This window comes from Lytechinus pictus, chromosome 17 (assembly GCF_037042905.1).
Source record: "Lytechinus pictus isolate F3 Inbred chromosome 17, Lp3.0, whole genome shotgun sequence".
Taxonomy (NCBI): Eukaryota; Metazoa; Echinodermata; class Echinoidea; order Temnopleuroida; family Toxopneustidae; genus Lytechinus; species Lytechinus pictus.
Window position 1 is genome coordinate 27,512,721 of NC_087261.1, and position 16,937 is coordinate 27,529,657.

The 16,937-nt window shown below is 39.1% G+C and overlaps 1 protein-coding gene across 1 annotated transcript in view; it reads right to left on the reverse strand.

Annotated features, from left to right (window-relative positions):
• Window positions 1-16,937, reverse strand: part of LOC129280924 (uncharacterized) — a 299,775-nt gene that overhangs the window by 26,569 nt on the left and 256,269 nt on the right. Inside the window, exons 190-204 of the mRNA XM_064112511.1 lie at window positions 16,185-16,238; window positions 15,588-15,920; window positions 14,991-15,153; window positions 13,965-14,131; window positions 12,487-12,816; window positions 12,085-12,235; window positions 11,429-11,592; window positions 10,411-10,626; window positions 9,707-9,820; window positions 8,727-9,215; window positions 8,241-8,411; window positions 7,420-7,746; window positions 5,700-6,026; window positions 1,580-1,664; window positions 578-807 (exon numbers count right to left, since the gene is read on the reverse strand). Coding sequence (XP_063968581.1) covers window positions 578-807; window positions 1,580-1,664; window positions 5,700-6,026; window positions 7,420-7,746; window positions 8,241-8,411; window positions 8,727-9,215; window positions 9,707-9,820; window positions 10,411-10,626; window positions 11,429-11,592; window positions 12,085-12,235; window positions 12,487-12,816; window positions 13,965-14,131; window positions 14,991-15,153; window positions 15,588-15,920; window positions 16,185-16,238 — 3,321 coding nt within the window. The remainder of the gene's footprint in view (window positions 1-577; window positions 808-1,579; window positions 1,665-5,699; window positions 6,027-7,419; window positions 7,747-8,240; window positions 8,412-8,726; window positions 9,216-9,706; window positions 9,821-10,410; window positions 10,627-11,428; window positions 11,593-12,084; window positions 12,236-12,486; window positions 12,817-13,964; window positions 14,132-14,990; window positions 15,154-15,587; window positions 15,921-16,184; window positions 16,239-16,937) is intronic.

A 16,937-nucleotide genomic window follows, 5' to 3' on the forward strand; every position in this document is an offset into this window, starting at 1 on the left:
AGATAATTGTTATATTTTGACATGCACAAACGGCAGTGAAGGATATGAGATATGGAATATGTTACAATGGGATATTATACCAACCAATTACAAAGATGGCGGGTTTTCTTTGAAGATAAACTACTGTACAGTATAAGGATAAAAAATGTCAACACATCGTCTTTTTTAAAGCTGGTCTGGCTTGCTTACTTTGATAATTGAAAGTTAAAGCTTGTCACGTTGCACCCTTGGCAAATTCAGTTCAATATTGTTTTGCCGAAAAAGCAAATACACTCAAGCAAAAGATATTGAAAGTATTGTGATCCACGTTTAGTACATGAGAACATTATACAAATCCTCTTTCAATAGAGGCTACATTTTGGTCCCCGAGAACACTGTTTCTGGTAGGAGCACACCACAAAAGGGAAATTTTCACAGTGCTAAAGATCATCTGCCAATAAAAGCTTCTGTCCAAGGTTTTACTGTAGTATTGTCAACAGAGTCTCAATAAAGCAATTTCATACGAATATTTCACAAATTACTACAGGGCTCCAAGCCTGGTTTAGGAAATTCTCAAAATTTGTACAGTGTACTGTACCTCTTGCACTGCTTTTTGTGTCTCCACACTAGCCGAGGGGTCAAAGTTCCTCAGATCCAGTTCAGCCTTCCTCAGCCAATCAGCAAACTCGTTCTGTAGGCGGTTGAACTCATTGGCCAATGGTACGGCCTGTTGCAGCTGGCTCAGTTGGTCTTCGCTCTTCTGGAGGATGTTGTCATAGCGATTCTGGATGTTATCGAGCTTCTGCTGCACATCGATGATCTCTTTACCTATTATAATGATAATGATAATAAATAATGATAATAATATTGACGTAATTACATGTATACATGTACAGGTAACTAAAATAATATTGATGAGACCACTACTACTAATATACATGTATCACATTTATAATAATGATAATAATAACGCAGTTCTTGTATAGCGCATATCACATTATGTCATAACGTCCCTATGCGCTTCCAAAGGACTTGGATATTATTACCCTGGCTTTAGCCCCGCAGCCTTTTACAGCGCGGTGGCATTTCAAGGAATAAATTCCTGAAAGGTACCCATTCATCTCACCTTGGTTGAGTGTAGCACAATGTGGATGAATTTCTTGCTGAAGGAAATTACGCTATGGCTGAAATTTGAACCCACAACCCTCTGTTTCAAAGTCAACAGACTAATTCACTGGGCCACAACGCTCCATAATAGATCCACATTTATAACAGGCTTTTAACTTTTTCTGATCGCAAAGGGCTTGAACATTTACAACTGTAGTATACATGTACATGTACATTGTATCCCTGTAATTTCTCACAAGAGTTAAGTGCATTTGGAGACTGCACTGAAGCTCCCAGTGTAAACACCTCTCATCCTTTCATTATTCATCCGAAACACATGGCAATAAAATTTTAGATTTATCATTGAAGTGTCATTGTAAAAAATCTTAATCCTTTTTCCGACAATAAAAATCATAAATCATGTCGAAAATTCCTTCCATAATTAGTTCTTCGCAGAATTAAGCACAAACATGACATTCATCTAAAATCTTACCAGTGCATTGTCTGAGCAGTTCCTGTCCGTCTGAGAGTACTTTCCTAATCTTTGGCTGACGATCTAGGACTGATGCATGCAGAGCCTGCAAACCCAACCAGATCAATATACATGTATTAGTATACAAGCAATAAGTGTGATCTTTTCTAGATACATGTAGCTCTTGAAACATATACTTTAAATGAGTGTATTCTCCACATACTTTCCTCGTCTAATGCTCTGCTGTGTAGTGCTAATCAGAGCACAGGAGAAAATGATATCTTCTCAAACCAAACAAAATAGTTAATATTATCATCTGATTGATACTTGATTCTCAGTAAAATAGTTGTATTACTCACATAAAAACATTTTGATTACCGTAAACAAGTAAGATTTTTTTAAAGCATTAAATTACAAACATAATGCACAAGCAAAACCACAGCAAAAATACGTTTGCACATTTTTTGTGCCTTGTATTTGCCTTATTAGAGTAATACAGATGCAAGTAATCTGAAAAACAAACAACCTTCTCAATTCCGGGTACAACATATAAAAGTATCGCACAACTTATATACTACATGTACCCTGGCACAGATCTTGATTCATGCAATGCATTAAATGTAACATATTCAAATCTACACTAGTATAATACTAAGTATTTGAGAAATAGAACAAATCGATATATGAATTTCTAGATTACAGATGCACATGCAAAGAAACACTGCATACTTTCTCAAAGTAATGATTTAGAATCACTCTACGATAAAAAAGTAATTTATAGTATGCAAATCACAAAATATCTAAAGAATACAATGTACATGCATACTGGCGGGATAAAAATGATTGTTAAACAAATATTTCAACAGCATTCATAATTCATGCAAGAATAAAAAAACAGATGAAATTAAAATGCAGAATGATTAAATGGATGATGACCTGGGTATACACAATAATAATGTCATTATTACAACTTGTTTATAAGACTCCCTATTTTATTTTATTCCGATATCTCATGACGAAATACCTCCGTTTGAGAAGGCTATACCCCAGATCGTTTTCACCAATTCTCTTCTCCAACCACTATAATCCCGAACTGCCCCCAAGCAAGAAATTTAAGTATCAAAACACCTGTTTCTTGACCTCGGTCTGAAGATAACGCGACAGCCCAGCACAGCAGGGGGTCACACACGATGGATTGCAACGTGTCTAAGAGCCTGCTATGGAGTTCCGTGTATACACGCGGTGAATGCATCGTGTGCGCAGCGCTTTAAGGGCAGTCCCTGCATGCAATTGCATAACCTAATTTTTATTCGCTTATTTTCCTTATTTCGAGGTCGATTTTCTTCGTTCGAAATTGAAAAAGGACTAATATTGGATGTCTGAATACAATATGCCTTTGAAAACGTGATTAAATATCGAAGACAATAATTTAATTCCGAAGTTCCTTCTTCAGGCAGAGAAGTCTTACGTAATAGCACAGCTGTTGTTTATCATTTCGTCCTTGGCTTTACTGGCCAGTGGAGGTGAAATTGAGACAACGGGGATTACCTGGCCAAGATGGGTTTATCGGGGCTTGGAAATGTTCAAATGAGAAATGAGAGTTTCAAACGAAAAATGGGGTCTATTACCGCAGTTTGCGACCCCAACAGCGGTGAAACCCCAAACGGTGTATTTTCGTAATGTATTATTTACTCTTTGTTTTTAATTCCTCTATAGATGCAAATAAATTCTAAGTATTAATTTTGATTGTATGAACTGCATCAGGAATTGGCCATTTACAGTACCATTCATATGCATGTACGTGTACACGCAGGACTTCAGAAATAAAATGTATTTCGTGCATCACTTGTGCATGCACTGTATATTTACCAAACAATAAGCCTGTTCACGGTTGTAAACTGCGCACGAGCAGAAAAAGGTCATATGAGATAAACCATGAAGATGGCTTTCAAATTCACTGACATAGGCATTTGTGATTTGATGATTATTCATGTATTCCTTTCAAAATATTCATTTTATCACATCCAAGCTGAAGAGTAATAAATAGAGCCTTTTAAAATCACTGGTATTTGACAGTAGCCTAAACAATAGTCGAATGTGCCAAAGGCAGACGATAAAACAGATTTCCAAACTTTATCCCTGATGTATCTAGTCACCTGGTCTATACAATGCCTTTTGTTCTTAGAATTTGAATACTCTACCGGTAATACCTTGGTCACATTTGTTCTACGGCGGCCGTACGGCGGCCGTACGGCGAGTCGAAAACAGCAGTTTTAACATTTGTTTGTACCAGCTATACATACGGCCGCCGTAGAGCAAATGTGACCAAGGTATTAAGCTTACGCAACATCTACATTTGAAAATGATAGTGCTTAATGAAAAATGATCCTAATGAAAAATCACAAAGGTCATTTGAGAAAAGTTGATCATGAGCTAACCGTGAACTGGCTTATTGAAAGAACACTGATAATCCTCTCATACACATGTACATGCATGTCTACTACAATTGCTGTTTGGGGAAAATATTCATGTAATAAACATGTACAGGTCCCTCTATTTCTATACTTGAGGTCTGACAGTCATCCATGTATAATTGACAGATCACTCTAACAAATAATTTTTGTCATTTTGCCTCCGACGAAGATTCTGCTAGGATCGAAAGCTTAGGCCCCTTTTTGACTTTCTAAATAATTTTCCTCTATTAAAGAATAATGTAGTCTACACATCTAAAGAACGTTTCCTGAAAGGGTTCAGCACCGACTAAATTGTCGGCTCCAGCAATTCCAGTGAAATCCTAAGTCCTGATTGGCTGAGAAGGGCTGGGGCCCGTCTTACAAGAGTTGCAATTGACCCGATCGATTGCAACTATGGAAAGCCAGCAACGCCAACATCTAAAATGCATGTTTGTTCAAAATATTTTCTAGATGTGATGTATAATCATACATTCATTGTTTTCTTAAAAATTCGGTGTGACTCTCTCTGTTTACAAAGGACGTCATGCAAATTTGTTGTAGAAATAACGATGACATTGATGGATTTCCATATAGTTGAGATTGATCCGATCAGTCGCAACTCTTTGTAAGATGGGGCCCTGGTGGGTGTTTCATAAAGCTGTTCGTAACTTAAGAGCGACTTTAAGAATGACTGGTGATCCCTTCTTGCGGTAAGTGGTATATTAAATCGGCGATGGTTTAGTGCGTAAGAAAGGATCACCAGTCGTTCTTAAAGTCGCTCTTAACTTTATACGAACAGCTTTATGAAACGGCCCCCAGGTCTCCAACTTTTATCATGCTAATTGAGCTCACAATGTAGTCAGTGCTTACAATTCTTGTGAAATGACCCCTCGATGAAGGTTTAATCTACAAATGATATGACTAACACCTGCACCATGCTACATAAAAAATATGATCCATATTTATGATTGATTGTAATATTCTGTACATGATTTGACATGGAGTTACAGATGTGATTGATTGTAACATCAATCATACATTTGTGAAACAGGGCTCGGTGCTTGAAAACAGAACATGAATAAATGGACAAATATGATGATGACCTCTAGATGTAGTAAAAAAAGATGAAATGATTTAATAATCAATTATGGTTTTTAATTTATGATTAGATATGGTATGTTGTGTATTGAGATGCTGAAAGTTGTTTGTACAGTCAAGTAAACATGATCCGTCATTAACAACTAATGAACATACATGTACCTACGGTGAACATGTACATGATCTATTTGCATGAGAAAAAACATGGAATGTATACATGGCACATAACGACACGTTTGCATGTTAGAGAAATGGAACATCAAGTCGTTAGATTATTGAAATTTTAAGCAGCACATAAAAAGGAGACATTATCATGGACCACTTTAACCAATATTAAGTTAATTGGATACACAGATTTTTAGGATATACTGTAACCAACGACCAAAGGATAAATGGGCTATTACAGAAGAGGAAGGATGCTTTAATAATACCAAGACAAAAGAAAGATATATAAAAGTTTCCAAAGAACCCAATGAGAAAGGGAAAGCCCGTTGAACACCCAAGTAGAATAATCAGTAATAAGATGATGCCTGGAATAAATGAATTCCCAGAAAAGACCAGAAGAAAAGGTTTGGGTTGGGAATGAGTACCGTCTGGTTTTCCAACTGCCTCTTGGTGACATCCGGGTGAATCGAGATCGGCTCCGGCCTGCCCAGCTTGCGCTCCATCTCCGTCAGCCACCGCAAGAGGGCGGCCTCGTCCTCGCCGAACACCCGGCTCGTGGCCAGGGCTCGGTTGAGGTCGGCCTTCTTCTGGCGCGCCTTGTCGCGGAGGTTGTCGTAACGGTCCTGGGCCGCATCCAGACGGATCTGAAGCGCATCACGCTCCGGCAGAGACACCATCCGCTGCAGTCTTCGGCCTGCCGACATGGTCTCTCGAACGTCCGGACCGTGGTTTTGGATATCTCTCTCCATGGCCTAATTCATTATTCATTTCATAGTGGGAGGGATGGGAATTGTTAGTAGGGTGGATTTTTTTTTTCTTTTTATAAAGGAACTGTATTAATTGAGAACTGCCACAGACAGATTCGTAACAAGGTGACAAAGGATAGCAGGAAACGTGGTGCTTAACCGACACATAGATCAACATACACATTGGCTTATAAGTCAAGAGAGAGAGGACAGTCAAACATTTCGGCAGAGTACATTAGAAACAGTTGATCCTCTATCTTTCAGAAAGGAAAATGACATCAGAGACCCAAGTACAAAGCTTTTAGGAATTTGAAAATTCTGTAGTAGATGGAGTAATTTCTCTGGATTCTTGAGAAGTGTAGTAGTACAGTGTACATGTACATCAAGAGGGAAACACTAACATCGCATTGTGTTCACTGTATCATGCTGCATGTTTTACATGTTTAAACAACAACAAATCTGAAATCATAATTCAAGCATGCATATTCATATGCATCGGCATTGACACACACAAAAATTATCATGAAATGGGTTAACTTGAAGTTGCACATCGAATATTACTTCTGCATGAACTTCTCAATGGTTTCATGCTAGGAAATACATGAAAAATGATGATGCTATTTGTTATACAAGTACAGAATACGTTTCATCAAAGCAAAATTTGATCATCATCCTTCTTCTTGTGGGACGGGGAAAGGAATTAAGCATTTTTGTTGCAAAACGAATATCATTCATGCAATACGCATATACATGTAGGACGCCTGGGGTTTTCAAAATACATTATCACATAAATATTTCAATAGAAATTAAGCAAGATTATATCGTCCTTCCTTTTCATAAAGAAGAAGAGAAGGGTACTGAATTTTTGACAACTGGATTTTTCATTGAGTATAGACTAACCCTCTTAAATATCATAAGGTTTTTACAATGCATCATCATCACTTTAAAATATTTATAATGGAAAAATACGTTGGCATGAAGCAATATTTTTTTTTTGGGGGGGGTATTGTTTAGTTATGAAATTGCAAAAGTTTTTAATAATAATTATTTACATGACTGAGAAAATGCAACAAAAGCACAATTTTAGGTACTTTTAAACATTGATGGCAGCATTTGACTTTTATTGAATGGATTTTCAAAATAAAAAAACTATCATGTATACTACATGTATCATCACATATATTTAAAAAGTAGTTTGATGACAGTTTCAAAACAGTAATAGAAGACACTGTTGGCATGAAGTAATATTTTTTTGTTAATGTTTCACTTACGGAATTGCAACATGTTTCAATATGCATGACTGAGACAATGCAACAAAAGCAGTTTTAGTTACATTCATACATATGCATTGATTGCAGCTTTTGATTTTATCATATGGATTTAAAAACAACATCCTTACCTGCTGATCCTGAATCTGTTTCTGTATCTGAGCCTTGTCTGTACTGACCGGATCCTGCGAAGCCAGTGTCTTCTCTGTGTCGTCCAGCCACTTGGTGAGCGGGGCGATCTGCTCGTGGAAGTCCTTGGCGGTCTTCTCTGTCTGCTCGAGCTTCTGGCGGCGGTCGCGCACAGCATCGACGAGCGCCCTCCAGCGGCGTTCGAGGTCCGAGAGCTGCTGTTGGATGCGCATGCGATCCTGAGGTTCGGAAACCTTGGAGAGTTGTTCTCCCATCTCCTTCAGGGCATCTACGCTGGGCTCACGGTCGGTGATGAGACGATCAAGCAACTGCAAATAATAGTAACATATGAACGTTTATAGTGCGCCTGAATCCACCATGAATAGATCCACACGGTGCAGTAAAGAGTAGAAATGTAACAAAGATTTTACTGTGATTTTGGTGTATATTTCATCAAACTTGAAAGCAATTCTTTACATGAATTTAACAGCACTCTGTCTTAGCTTAATCACTATACTGGCGAGCTGTTCCATAAATTCAATTTCAAGCCTACATGTATAAGATCAATTTCAAGTTCTTAGAATACACTGTACATGTAGGTTTCGAAGGCATCAGAATTAAATCCTCAAATAAATAAGTGAAATGAACCCCCCCCCCTCCCAACCCCCAATTTATACAGTATTGTTGGATGAACAGATTATTAATAAATAAATTACTCTAATTTTCACAATCAAGAAAAGAAAAATAAGATGAGAAACAGTCACATGTAACAGCATAGGCACTTTCAAGGACCCTTGACACCAAACAGCAATCTTTCACCAACCTGTTGTTCTGCAAGCTGAGCCTTGACCACCTTGTAATCCGAAGATGGGTCCTTCTGCGTTGAGACCAAGTCTTCCGTATCTCCTATCCAGACCAGAAGAGACTGTAGCGCCTCCTGGAACTTGCCACAACGGAGGAGACCTTCGTTCAGCTTGGCCTCCCGGTCAGAGTTCTGCAAAGAAAGGTCATTTGAATTATAATCTTTCACAGTTAATCTAATGATAAAATGGGAGATTGTAGATGCATCTGTATTATTCATGCATGTATAGGAATACTGGCATGTTAAATGAGTAAAGTTAAATTGACTCGGGTCAACTGTGCCAATGATTTGAAGCATTTTGTTGGTTAATTATGACAAATTGGCCCCCTCCGACAATCAGGTAAACAGATTTCAGTTGCTTTTAATAGCTTCATTGGAAAATCCCTGACAAGACTTCAAGAAACCCTTCCCTAAGAACTACCTTTACAATGCATTGTTTCTCCGTACCTTGGCATGGAGTCTGTTCCACCTATCGTTCATGGCCTCCAAATCGGTCTCAAGCTGGTGAGTGTTGACCCTTGGTTCCGCGCTCTGGACCAAACCCTGTCCGACCCTGTTGGCGTCCCTCAACCTCGGAACCAACGGCTCCACAAAGTTCCTCATATAGGTCTTGAACTCCTTCTGCTGCTGCTTGACGGTGTCGACATCGGTGCCGACGGGCTTCTGCTGCATCTGAGCCGATTCAGCCTTGCCCAGGAGTTCATCCACCTCACCCATGGTGTGCTTCAGATCCTGCATGCGCGACGTCGTCCGGTCGATGTCGTCCTGACGCTTGTTGGCGCGCTCGCGCAGCCGCTGCCATCGCTTGTTCAGGTTGTCGAGCTGCTCCCGGAAGCTGTCGGAGTCGGTGAGGTAACCGCGGTCGACGATGTCGCGGAAGGTGCGATCTGCCTTCAGGAGGGTCTTCTTGATGTCTTCCAGGTTTTGTTGATATTTCTAAAAAAGTAAATGCAAGTATATGAATTATTGAATACTGAATTTTGATACCTTCATCCTGGTTTCTGTACATTCATTTACACACTAAATGTACATGTTATTGTTCACAGGAGTAAAGCTGTAATTTCCTGGTTGTTTTTTTTTTTTAAGACAGTGATCGTTAATGAAGACAGATACTGGATACATGTCTGCACATGCAATCATTCTATCATGAATTCACACAGAGAAGTTACATCGCTTCTAACAATGGTACCACTGTTAATCATACAAGATACAAATTCCCTTGTTGACAAGATCAATATGAAATGAGGAACAAAACCCTTCAAGACAATAGTTATCCATTATCATGTACAGTGCAACAGCCTCTACACAATGATTTCAGAGAAAAGATTCTTTTAACATGTAAATACCTCCATCATATTCAAAGCATAGACTCAAATGGTAAATGTATATCAATAAAATTGTATTAGTATATAGAGATATTTTCTTACATCGATTTCATCTGCTTGAGCCGCCAGGGTGTCGAGGTCCCTAGCAACGGGAGCCATCTTGTCCAAGGCATCCTCTGACTCTCCAAGCTGGAAGTTGCAGTCGTTCAGCATAGACTGGAGATTAGAAGGGGGAAAAAATGCATTTTAAATATAACAAAACATGCAGATGCACGTGATCCATGATACAATAATTGAGCATTAATGACGACAATATCAAGGAGTATAAGGAACCACAAAGTACTTGTTCCATGTTGAGCAGTGAATTCGAATGTTTGCGATACAGAGTTGTGTCAAAAGCTTTATATACATGTAGATAAATTTATCAATATACACTACATACATGTACATGTACACAGATTCAACCACACAGAAAACAATACACATTTAGGTAACGAGTGAAATTTGGGAGAAGAAAGGGGATACCCCCTGGGATCATTTATCCATACCATGTCAACTGCTCATTTCTTTCCAAAGCATAATAATCTGAATTGTATTCCTTGATATATTTGATAGTTATGCACAATTCATATGAGGTTGTACTCCGTATTGCTTAATAAATTTGATAGTCATGCACTTCCATTTGAAGTTGTACACTGTCCCTTCACTGCACTTTCATTCTTGACCAATGTCTTGATTGATCTTCTGATTGGAGAGTAACCAGTGGCCAGTGACCTTTAGCAAGTGACCTTTGATATTTGACCCACCTGGAATGAGAGGATCTCCTGGTTTCCAGCTTCCGCCTGACCGTACCGGTCCTTGACCAAACCCTTCAGCTTCTGGTAGCGCTTGACCACTCCGTCCACGTCGTCACCCACCGGGGTGGTGTCGGCTCGAGGGGGCGCTGCAGCCATCAGGCCACTGCTGTTGTCTTGCACCTGGACGATGGTTTGCTCGAGGCTGTCCACCTCATCAGCTAAAGCCTGGAGAGGAAGAAATAGACACAAAGAGAAAGAGAGGGAAATACGGATATAGCGAGAGAGACAGAGAAATAGAAAGACAATAAGAAACAGAAATGGTAAAGTATGTTGCATTTACCCACATCAAGGCAATGACATTAAACTCAGTGGCCCGTATTCTGAAGTCGGGTTTAACTTAAACTCAGGTTTAAAGTTGTGGTTTAAGTATGGATAGCCAATTGTTACATAAATCACTAACGGTAGAGATTTCATATTTCAGCTCATTTGGTTAATAATTGTCTAGGAAGTATAAATAGATGATTATCTTTACCATCGATGAATCAGGAAAGAGCACAGTAAAAATAAGAAACATACAACTTGAAAAAAATTTGAGACTTTTGGCTTCCCATAATTTTAGCACAGAGTTAGACCATGGTCTAAGTTAAACCTGACTTCAGAATACAGGCCAGTAACTTCTATCAAATTGATCAACTACACGTACTTAAAGGTTATTTTCAAGTTAATCCAATGACCGGCGTAAATATACATTACATGTAGTTAACCAGAGAACAGACGGTGTTCTAATGTGATAAACACTAAATAAAAGTGGAATGTTACAATATTCATCCCATTTAGCAGTCTAAAATTTGCAGTTTATCAAAATCAATCACAAACAATTGGAAGGCAGAAGAGCCTTTTCCATAAGTACATGTAATATCCATGCTGCAAATTTCTAACAAAGTGTATGTTAGCCTTTGAAATTGGATGATTGAAGGGGCTTATAAGGGAAGTTAGAAGCAACATCTATAGAGTGCCTGACAATTACCTTTAATTTCTGCAGGTTCTTAGGGTCCAGTTTGCCTGGGGCATCATGAGCCGCTAGCTGCTCCTCAAAGTTGGCCAGTGTGATCTGGGATGTGTTGACAGTGTCCTGGAAGTCATTCAGTCTGTGGTGGAAGTCTTCTAAGACACCAAGCTGAGAATCAAGATCTATGAAAAAAAACAATATGCAACATTTAAATAGTGATTAATACATTACTAAGCATTGCATACATGTACCATTATCCCCAGCTGTACCTTGATCAGACATTGAAGCATTTAATTGGGGAATTCCTTCCAATAAGGTTCCAATTTACTACACCTTGGTGGAGAGTGGCAAATGCAGATAAATGCCTTGCAAATAGACTTGAGTGCAGCAGAGGCATTTGAATTCTGACTTTGTGGTTCAATGTTCTTGGTACATAAAAAAAAGTGTAATGTCTAGTCAAGGCTCTTAATGAGAATCCTTTTTGAATAATATAATTCCATTCCTCCAGTTTTTTTTCATAGGGGGGTTTGGGAAAATAAAATTCTGCATTAAGCGAAGCCATAGACATGAATTTCATTAAGGTACTTATCAACTCCCATCAGTAATCGACACGACTGAACTACATGTCATACTTTCTGTCTACCCATCTTCCTTCAAAATCTCTTCATTCTTACCCTTATGCAGTTCATCCCATCTCTTGTTGGCGTCTCCGACCTGTTCCTCGATGAAGGGGTGGTCGATGTCGGTCCTTGAGATGAGTTCGTCGGCTGAGTTGTTGACTGCTTCATGGTGGTCGCGGTGGTTGTCGATGTCCTCTTGAAGTTGCTACATGTACAAGTGAAAAAAAAAACATAATCTTATTTCATTCTTAAAATAAAATGAGCAGTTTGGACAAGCTCTCTTCCCACCCTACGTTGTAAGATAATTGACTAACACAGAACTAATGTACAATGTAGAACTATCAATAGATCAGTATAGCACAGAATAAAAATATAATGCAGGATTCACAAATATAACCAGAGCCTCTTCTTAAAATTTGCTGATCAAAACGATGTATTGACTTGAAAATGCTGTACCTTGATGAGTTCATACTGTCTCCTAACCACGTTTGGCTTGGCCGTCACAGGTCCGATCGACTTCATCCTATCCTCCGCACTCCTCAACCACGGCAGGAACTGGTTCAGCTCGTCGCAGTACACCTTGGCCTTGACGTTGGCTTCCTTGAGCCTCTCGCCGCGCTGCGTGGCCCTGTCGTTGACGGAGTTCCATTTGGCTTGGAGGGAGTCCCGCTTGGCTTGGAGGTCTTTCTTCTCGGCAGGGCCGTCGGCTTCTTCCTTGAGGGCGTCGATCTTCTCCAGCATGCGCTCGTAGGTGTAGACCTGCTTGACGATTTCCTTGGGGATCTCCTGTTTCACAGGTGGGAAAGGTAAGAGAACCAATACCAAATGTTCAGATGTGTAATTGGGTAAAACTTAATAGATATAGATGTCCACGATTTGCGATTGCTAATGGCAGATAAAACTCTAATGCATACATCTTCATGAAGACAGTAAGTTCACACTTAATGTAGGCACCTTGTAAAAAATGTATGTTACATCTTTTACATGTAGCAGCAGCTTTCCCACAGTCCCAATCGCTCTGTCTTTGATGAATCGGGAGGACTGGTAATGAAAGGTCGCTTGAGAATTTCCTTTGGGAGTGATACAGCTCTGACGTTCAACAAGGTGCCTTAATAGGAACACATGCCTATGCATTGATTATACATGAATAGTGTTTTCCCTGACAAGCCCATAACACAAACAGCTCCATCAACAAAAACATGAAATATGACCTTGATGGATGTTGCTTACATAGAAGTCTCATCAATAGGACACAAGTGCACAAGTACATACAATATCAATGAGTGAATGAAAAGGTTAGTGGATATGAGAATGCTGTTAAATAGGTGTAGTGTAGTGCATATTCATAAAAATATTTTCCAGCATTGGTACACTTATGTCCCCTTCAGATGATGCAAGGAAGTCTTCCACTCACCATGATCCTCAACTCCAATCGTACTTGGTTTCTCTGGTACTGCAATGCTTTATTATATTACGGCTAATCTTCTAATATTCTTCAAATTGGCAATAAAAATCCCTTTTATCTTTCATTCTCAGTGCGAAGATTTATTTTCAGGGGTAAGAAAATCTTCAATTGGACATCCAAATTCCTATTCTATTATCATTGGAATGTCAAAATAGATCATTACAGTAATGCTTGAATAGACAATATGAAGAGGTTGAGAAGTTTTAAAGACTAAAGGAACGAGTTGATTTGTTGCCAATTTGAGGATTTTAAAGACTGATCTTCATTATTCATAATTCCTGGCATCAATTTAAAATGCACTTATGACTCAGAAACCGAAAAAGTAATTGCAGCCATTTCTGTCCCTTTTTATTTATCTACAGTATTGTATATTTTTCAAGGATTATGAACCTGGAATTTGTGAAGATTTTCAAGAAGTGTTGGACAATTTTCAAAGGTCAATATAAAGAAGAGAAGACTGATACCATACCTCATGCTCTACCACCTGTCTCCTCAGCACTTCTGGTTTGGCCGAGATGGCTTTGACTCCGGACAGTTCTTTATCCTTGGTGTCCAGCCACCTCAGCATGCTGCCGAAGGATTCCTCAAAGTCTCTGGACTGCAGAAGTGCAGCCTGGAGTTTCCCTTGCCTCTCATCTGGAAATAGGGGAAGGGGGTTTTGATGTGTTAAATGATGATAAAGAACTAATTAAAGTAACATTGAACCTAAGTTATCCTTGGTGTCCAGCCACCTCAGCATGCTGCCGAAGGATTCCTCAAAGTCTAATTAAAGATAAATGCCAGTTGTGGTAACAATCTCAAAATGACTTTTTACAGAATCCAATATAATGACCACCCAAGTGCCTGTTTGTATGAATAAAAATATGTGCCAAAGAATTCTGGAAGAAATTGTGTAATTGCTGAGAAATAAACAAATTAAGCGCGGATTCGGCATTTCCGTCAGGTCTTTATTCCAGCAGTAATATACACTGCCCCACGTGTGCCTATCTGTGTTGGCGATCTTCAGTGTATTCGTTTTTTCAGCTTAGATTTTATGATTTCACAAAGTTCAGTTTATGTAACTGTACCAGATCTAGATCCACGATGATATAGTAATACTTAACTTTGGTTTGACAGACTTTCCCATGAAATCAGTGTTTTACTGCAACAACTTTCATTTAGCTTCAAAGTAACATTAAAGCAAAGTTGTCTGAGAGGATCAGTAACCAAAGTTTCCTGAAATGCTTGTCTATATATAACATTGTACACGCACAATTGAAAATGGGGCTCTAGCAACTTGCCCTTCACAAGCCCTTGCACCCAGAAAATAGAATAATAATAATAACGTCATATTTTACCCAGGGGAGCCACTTCATTTCCAAAAACTGTTCTCTCAGCGGGCCCGACTCCAAACCAACCAATGACGGATTTGGCCGGTCTGGAGTTGGGTCTTGCCGGTGTGACTGTGGTGCCGGCAGTCAAGATTAAAATCACAATGGAGACCAACGTGACTTACCAAGTTTACGGCAAAGATCGTTGTAGGGTGTCCTGACACTATCCAGTTTCAGTGTGACTTCGGCTTTGGCAGTGAGTTCTGGGTTCAGCTCCGTCAGCTCCCGGTGAGTGTCGGACAGTTTATCCTGCTGAGGTTTCCGGCGCTCCGCCTCTCGTTGTAGGTTCTGGAGATTGCAAATGTTACAGTATGTGTGTTATATTGGTTAAGTGGAAGTTAGTTTAAAATTCTGTGATGTTTTAGATAACCCAATCAAAATATGTGCCATGCTACAGGTAGGTGAACATGCCCTGTAAATGTAAGTTGATGTTTACACGGACACATGAGTATTCTGTTAATTGATATTTGGGCATTTGTGCATTTGTAGGTTTTGAAAAACAGGTCAGTACTTTAAAAATGTCTGAGGAAAGAAAAGACTTTGGAATTCGCCCTTGCAACAAGCAGAGTGATACACTGCATGACAGGTAAATCTAGTTTATTATCAATACATTTTCATGAAAAAACTGTATAATACATGTATACAGCGATAAGAATCAATTACATTCCACTCAATCATTAACAATGTTGTTTCTGAACTTTCCTTTCTCCATGACAACGTACCTTAGTCTCCTCCATCTGTTGCCTTACGACGTCGGGGCTATTGCTGATGGGAGCTAGGTTGTCTATCTTATTCTTAAAGTCAATCAGCCAGTCGGAACTGTCCTGGAGGACATCATGGAATGGCTCGCTCTTCCGTAGCACATCGTCGATCTTGCCCTCCCTGTTGTCCAGCTGGCCCTTGAGGGCGTCCCACTGGTCTTTGATATCCGCAACCTGCTTCTGGATGGGCGAGGTGGTGCGCGACCTGGGGTCCTGCTGGTCGACGATCGCCTGGCCGGCCTCCAGGAGTTGCTCCATCTGAGGCTCGTGGGCAGTGAATTCCTCTTGAAGAACCTAAAAAACAAACACACTATCTCCCATTAACTCAATCCCCTGGCAAAGTTAACCTGTCGACTCTTGAAATCTATAGTCCCCATAAATTTCATACAAGGACCATCGACTTCCGGGAGACAACAGATTAAACTTCCTTTTAGTACATTAGTAATAAACATGTGCAGGTGCTGACAAGTCACAAGTAACATTTCAATTGAAGTTAACTTGTTAGTTTTTTAAACTCCTGTTACGGTATATGTTTTTTAATTCACACATAATACATGCCTCTAAAAGTTGCTCCAAATATGGCTGTTTAACATCTAACTCGTCTAGCAGGACCTACAAAAATGAATACCAACAAAACAAACACTACCATATCATATCAAAACACAACTAAAGTATGGGCATTACAAGTATGTGTATTTCTAAGCGAGTGTAAAGATGTATTTGGATTTAATACTCATTCATTCCTGTACAGTAAACATCCACATATATTGGGATATCATTGGATGAAAATGTTGGTTTTCTCTCTTTCCCTTTAATAACAATAACGAATGAAAGATGAATGTGTGAGGGAGATGCACAAGTAAGAGAGAGAGAATAAAAACTTTATGCAATAAGAGGGAGAGGGAGGGGGTTCACTTAACCTGTACATATGTACATGTATGTACAGGAATAATGTTTTCTCACATAACATTTTCCCACCGTAGTTCAACAAAAATGATCTCCTTCTTTTCTGATTGCTTTGCAGGCATACACAAACAAATTACCCACATAAAGAATAGGAGCCTCTTCACAATGCACTTGAAAATCTCCTGATTCTTCAACGTTGGTTACCATGGATACAAAGACAATACAAGAAAAATACTTATGTCTGGAATTATATCCTTTGTAGAAATATTGAGTTTGCACTATGAAAATATTGACACATTTATTCTTGTATCAATCTTAATCCAAAATATACACAGAATTTGAGAAATTCTGTAAGATTATTTTTTGCTTGTTTAATCATTGGAAAATGAGTCAATATTTGCCTCT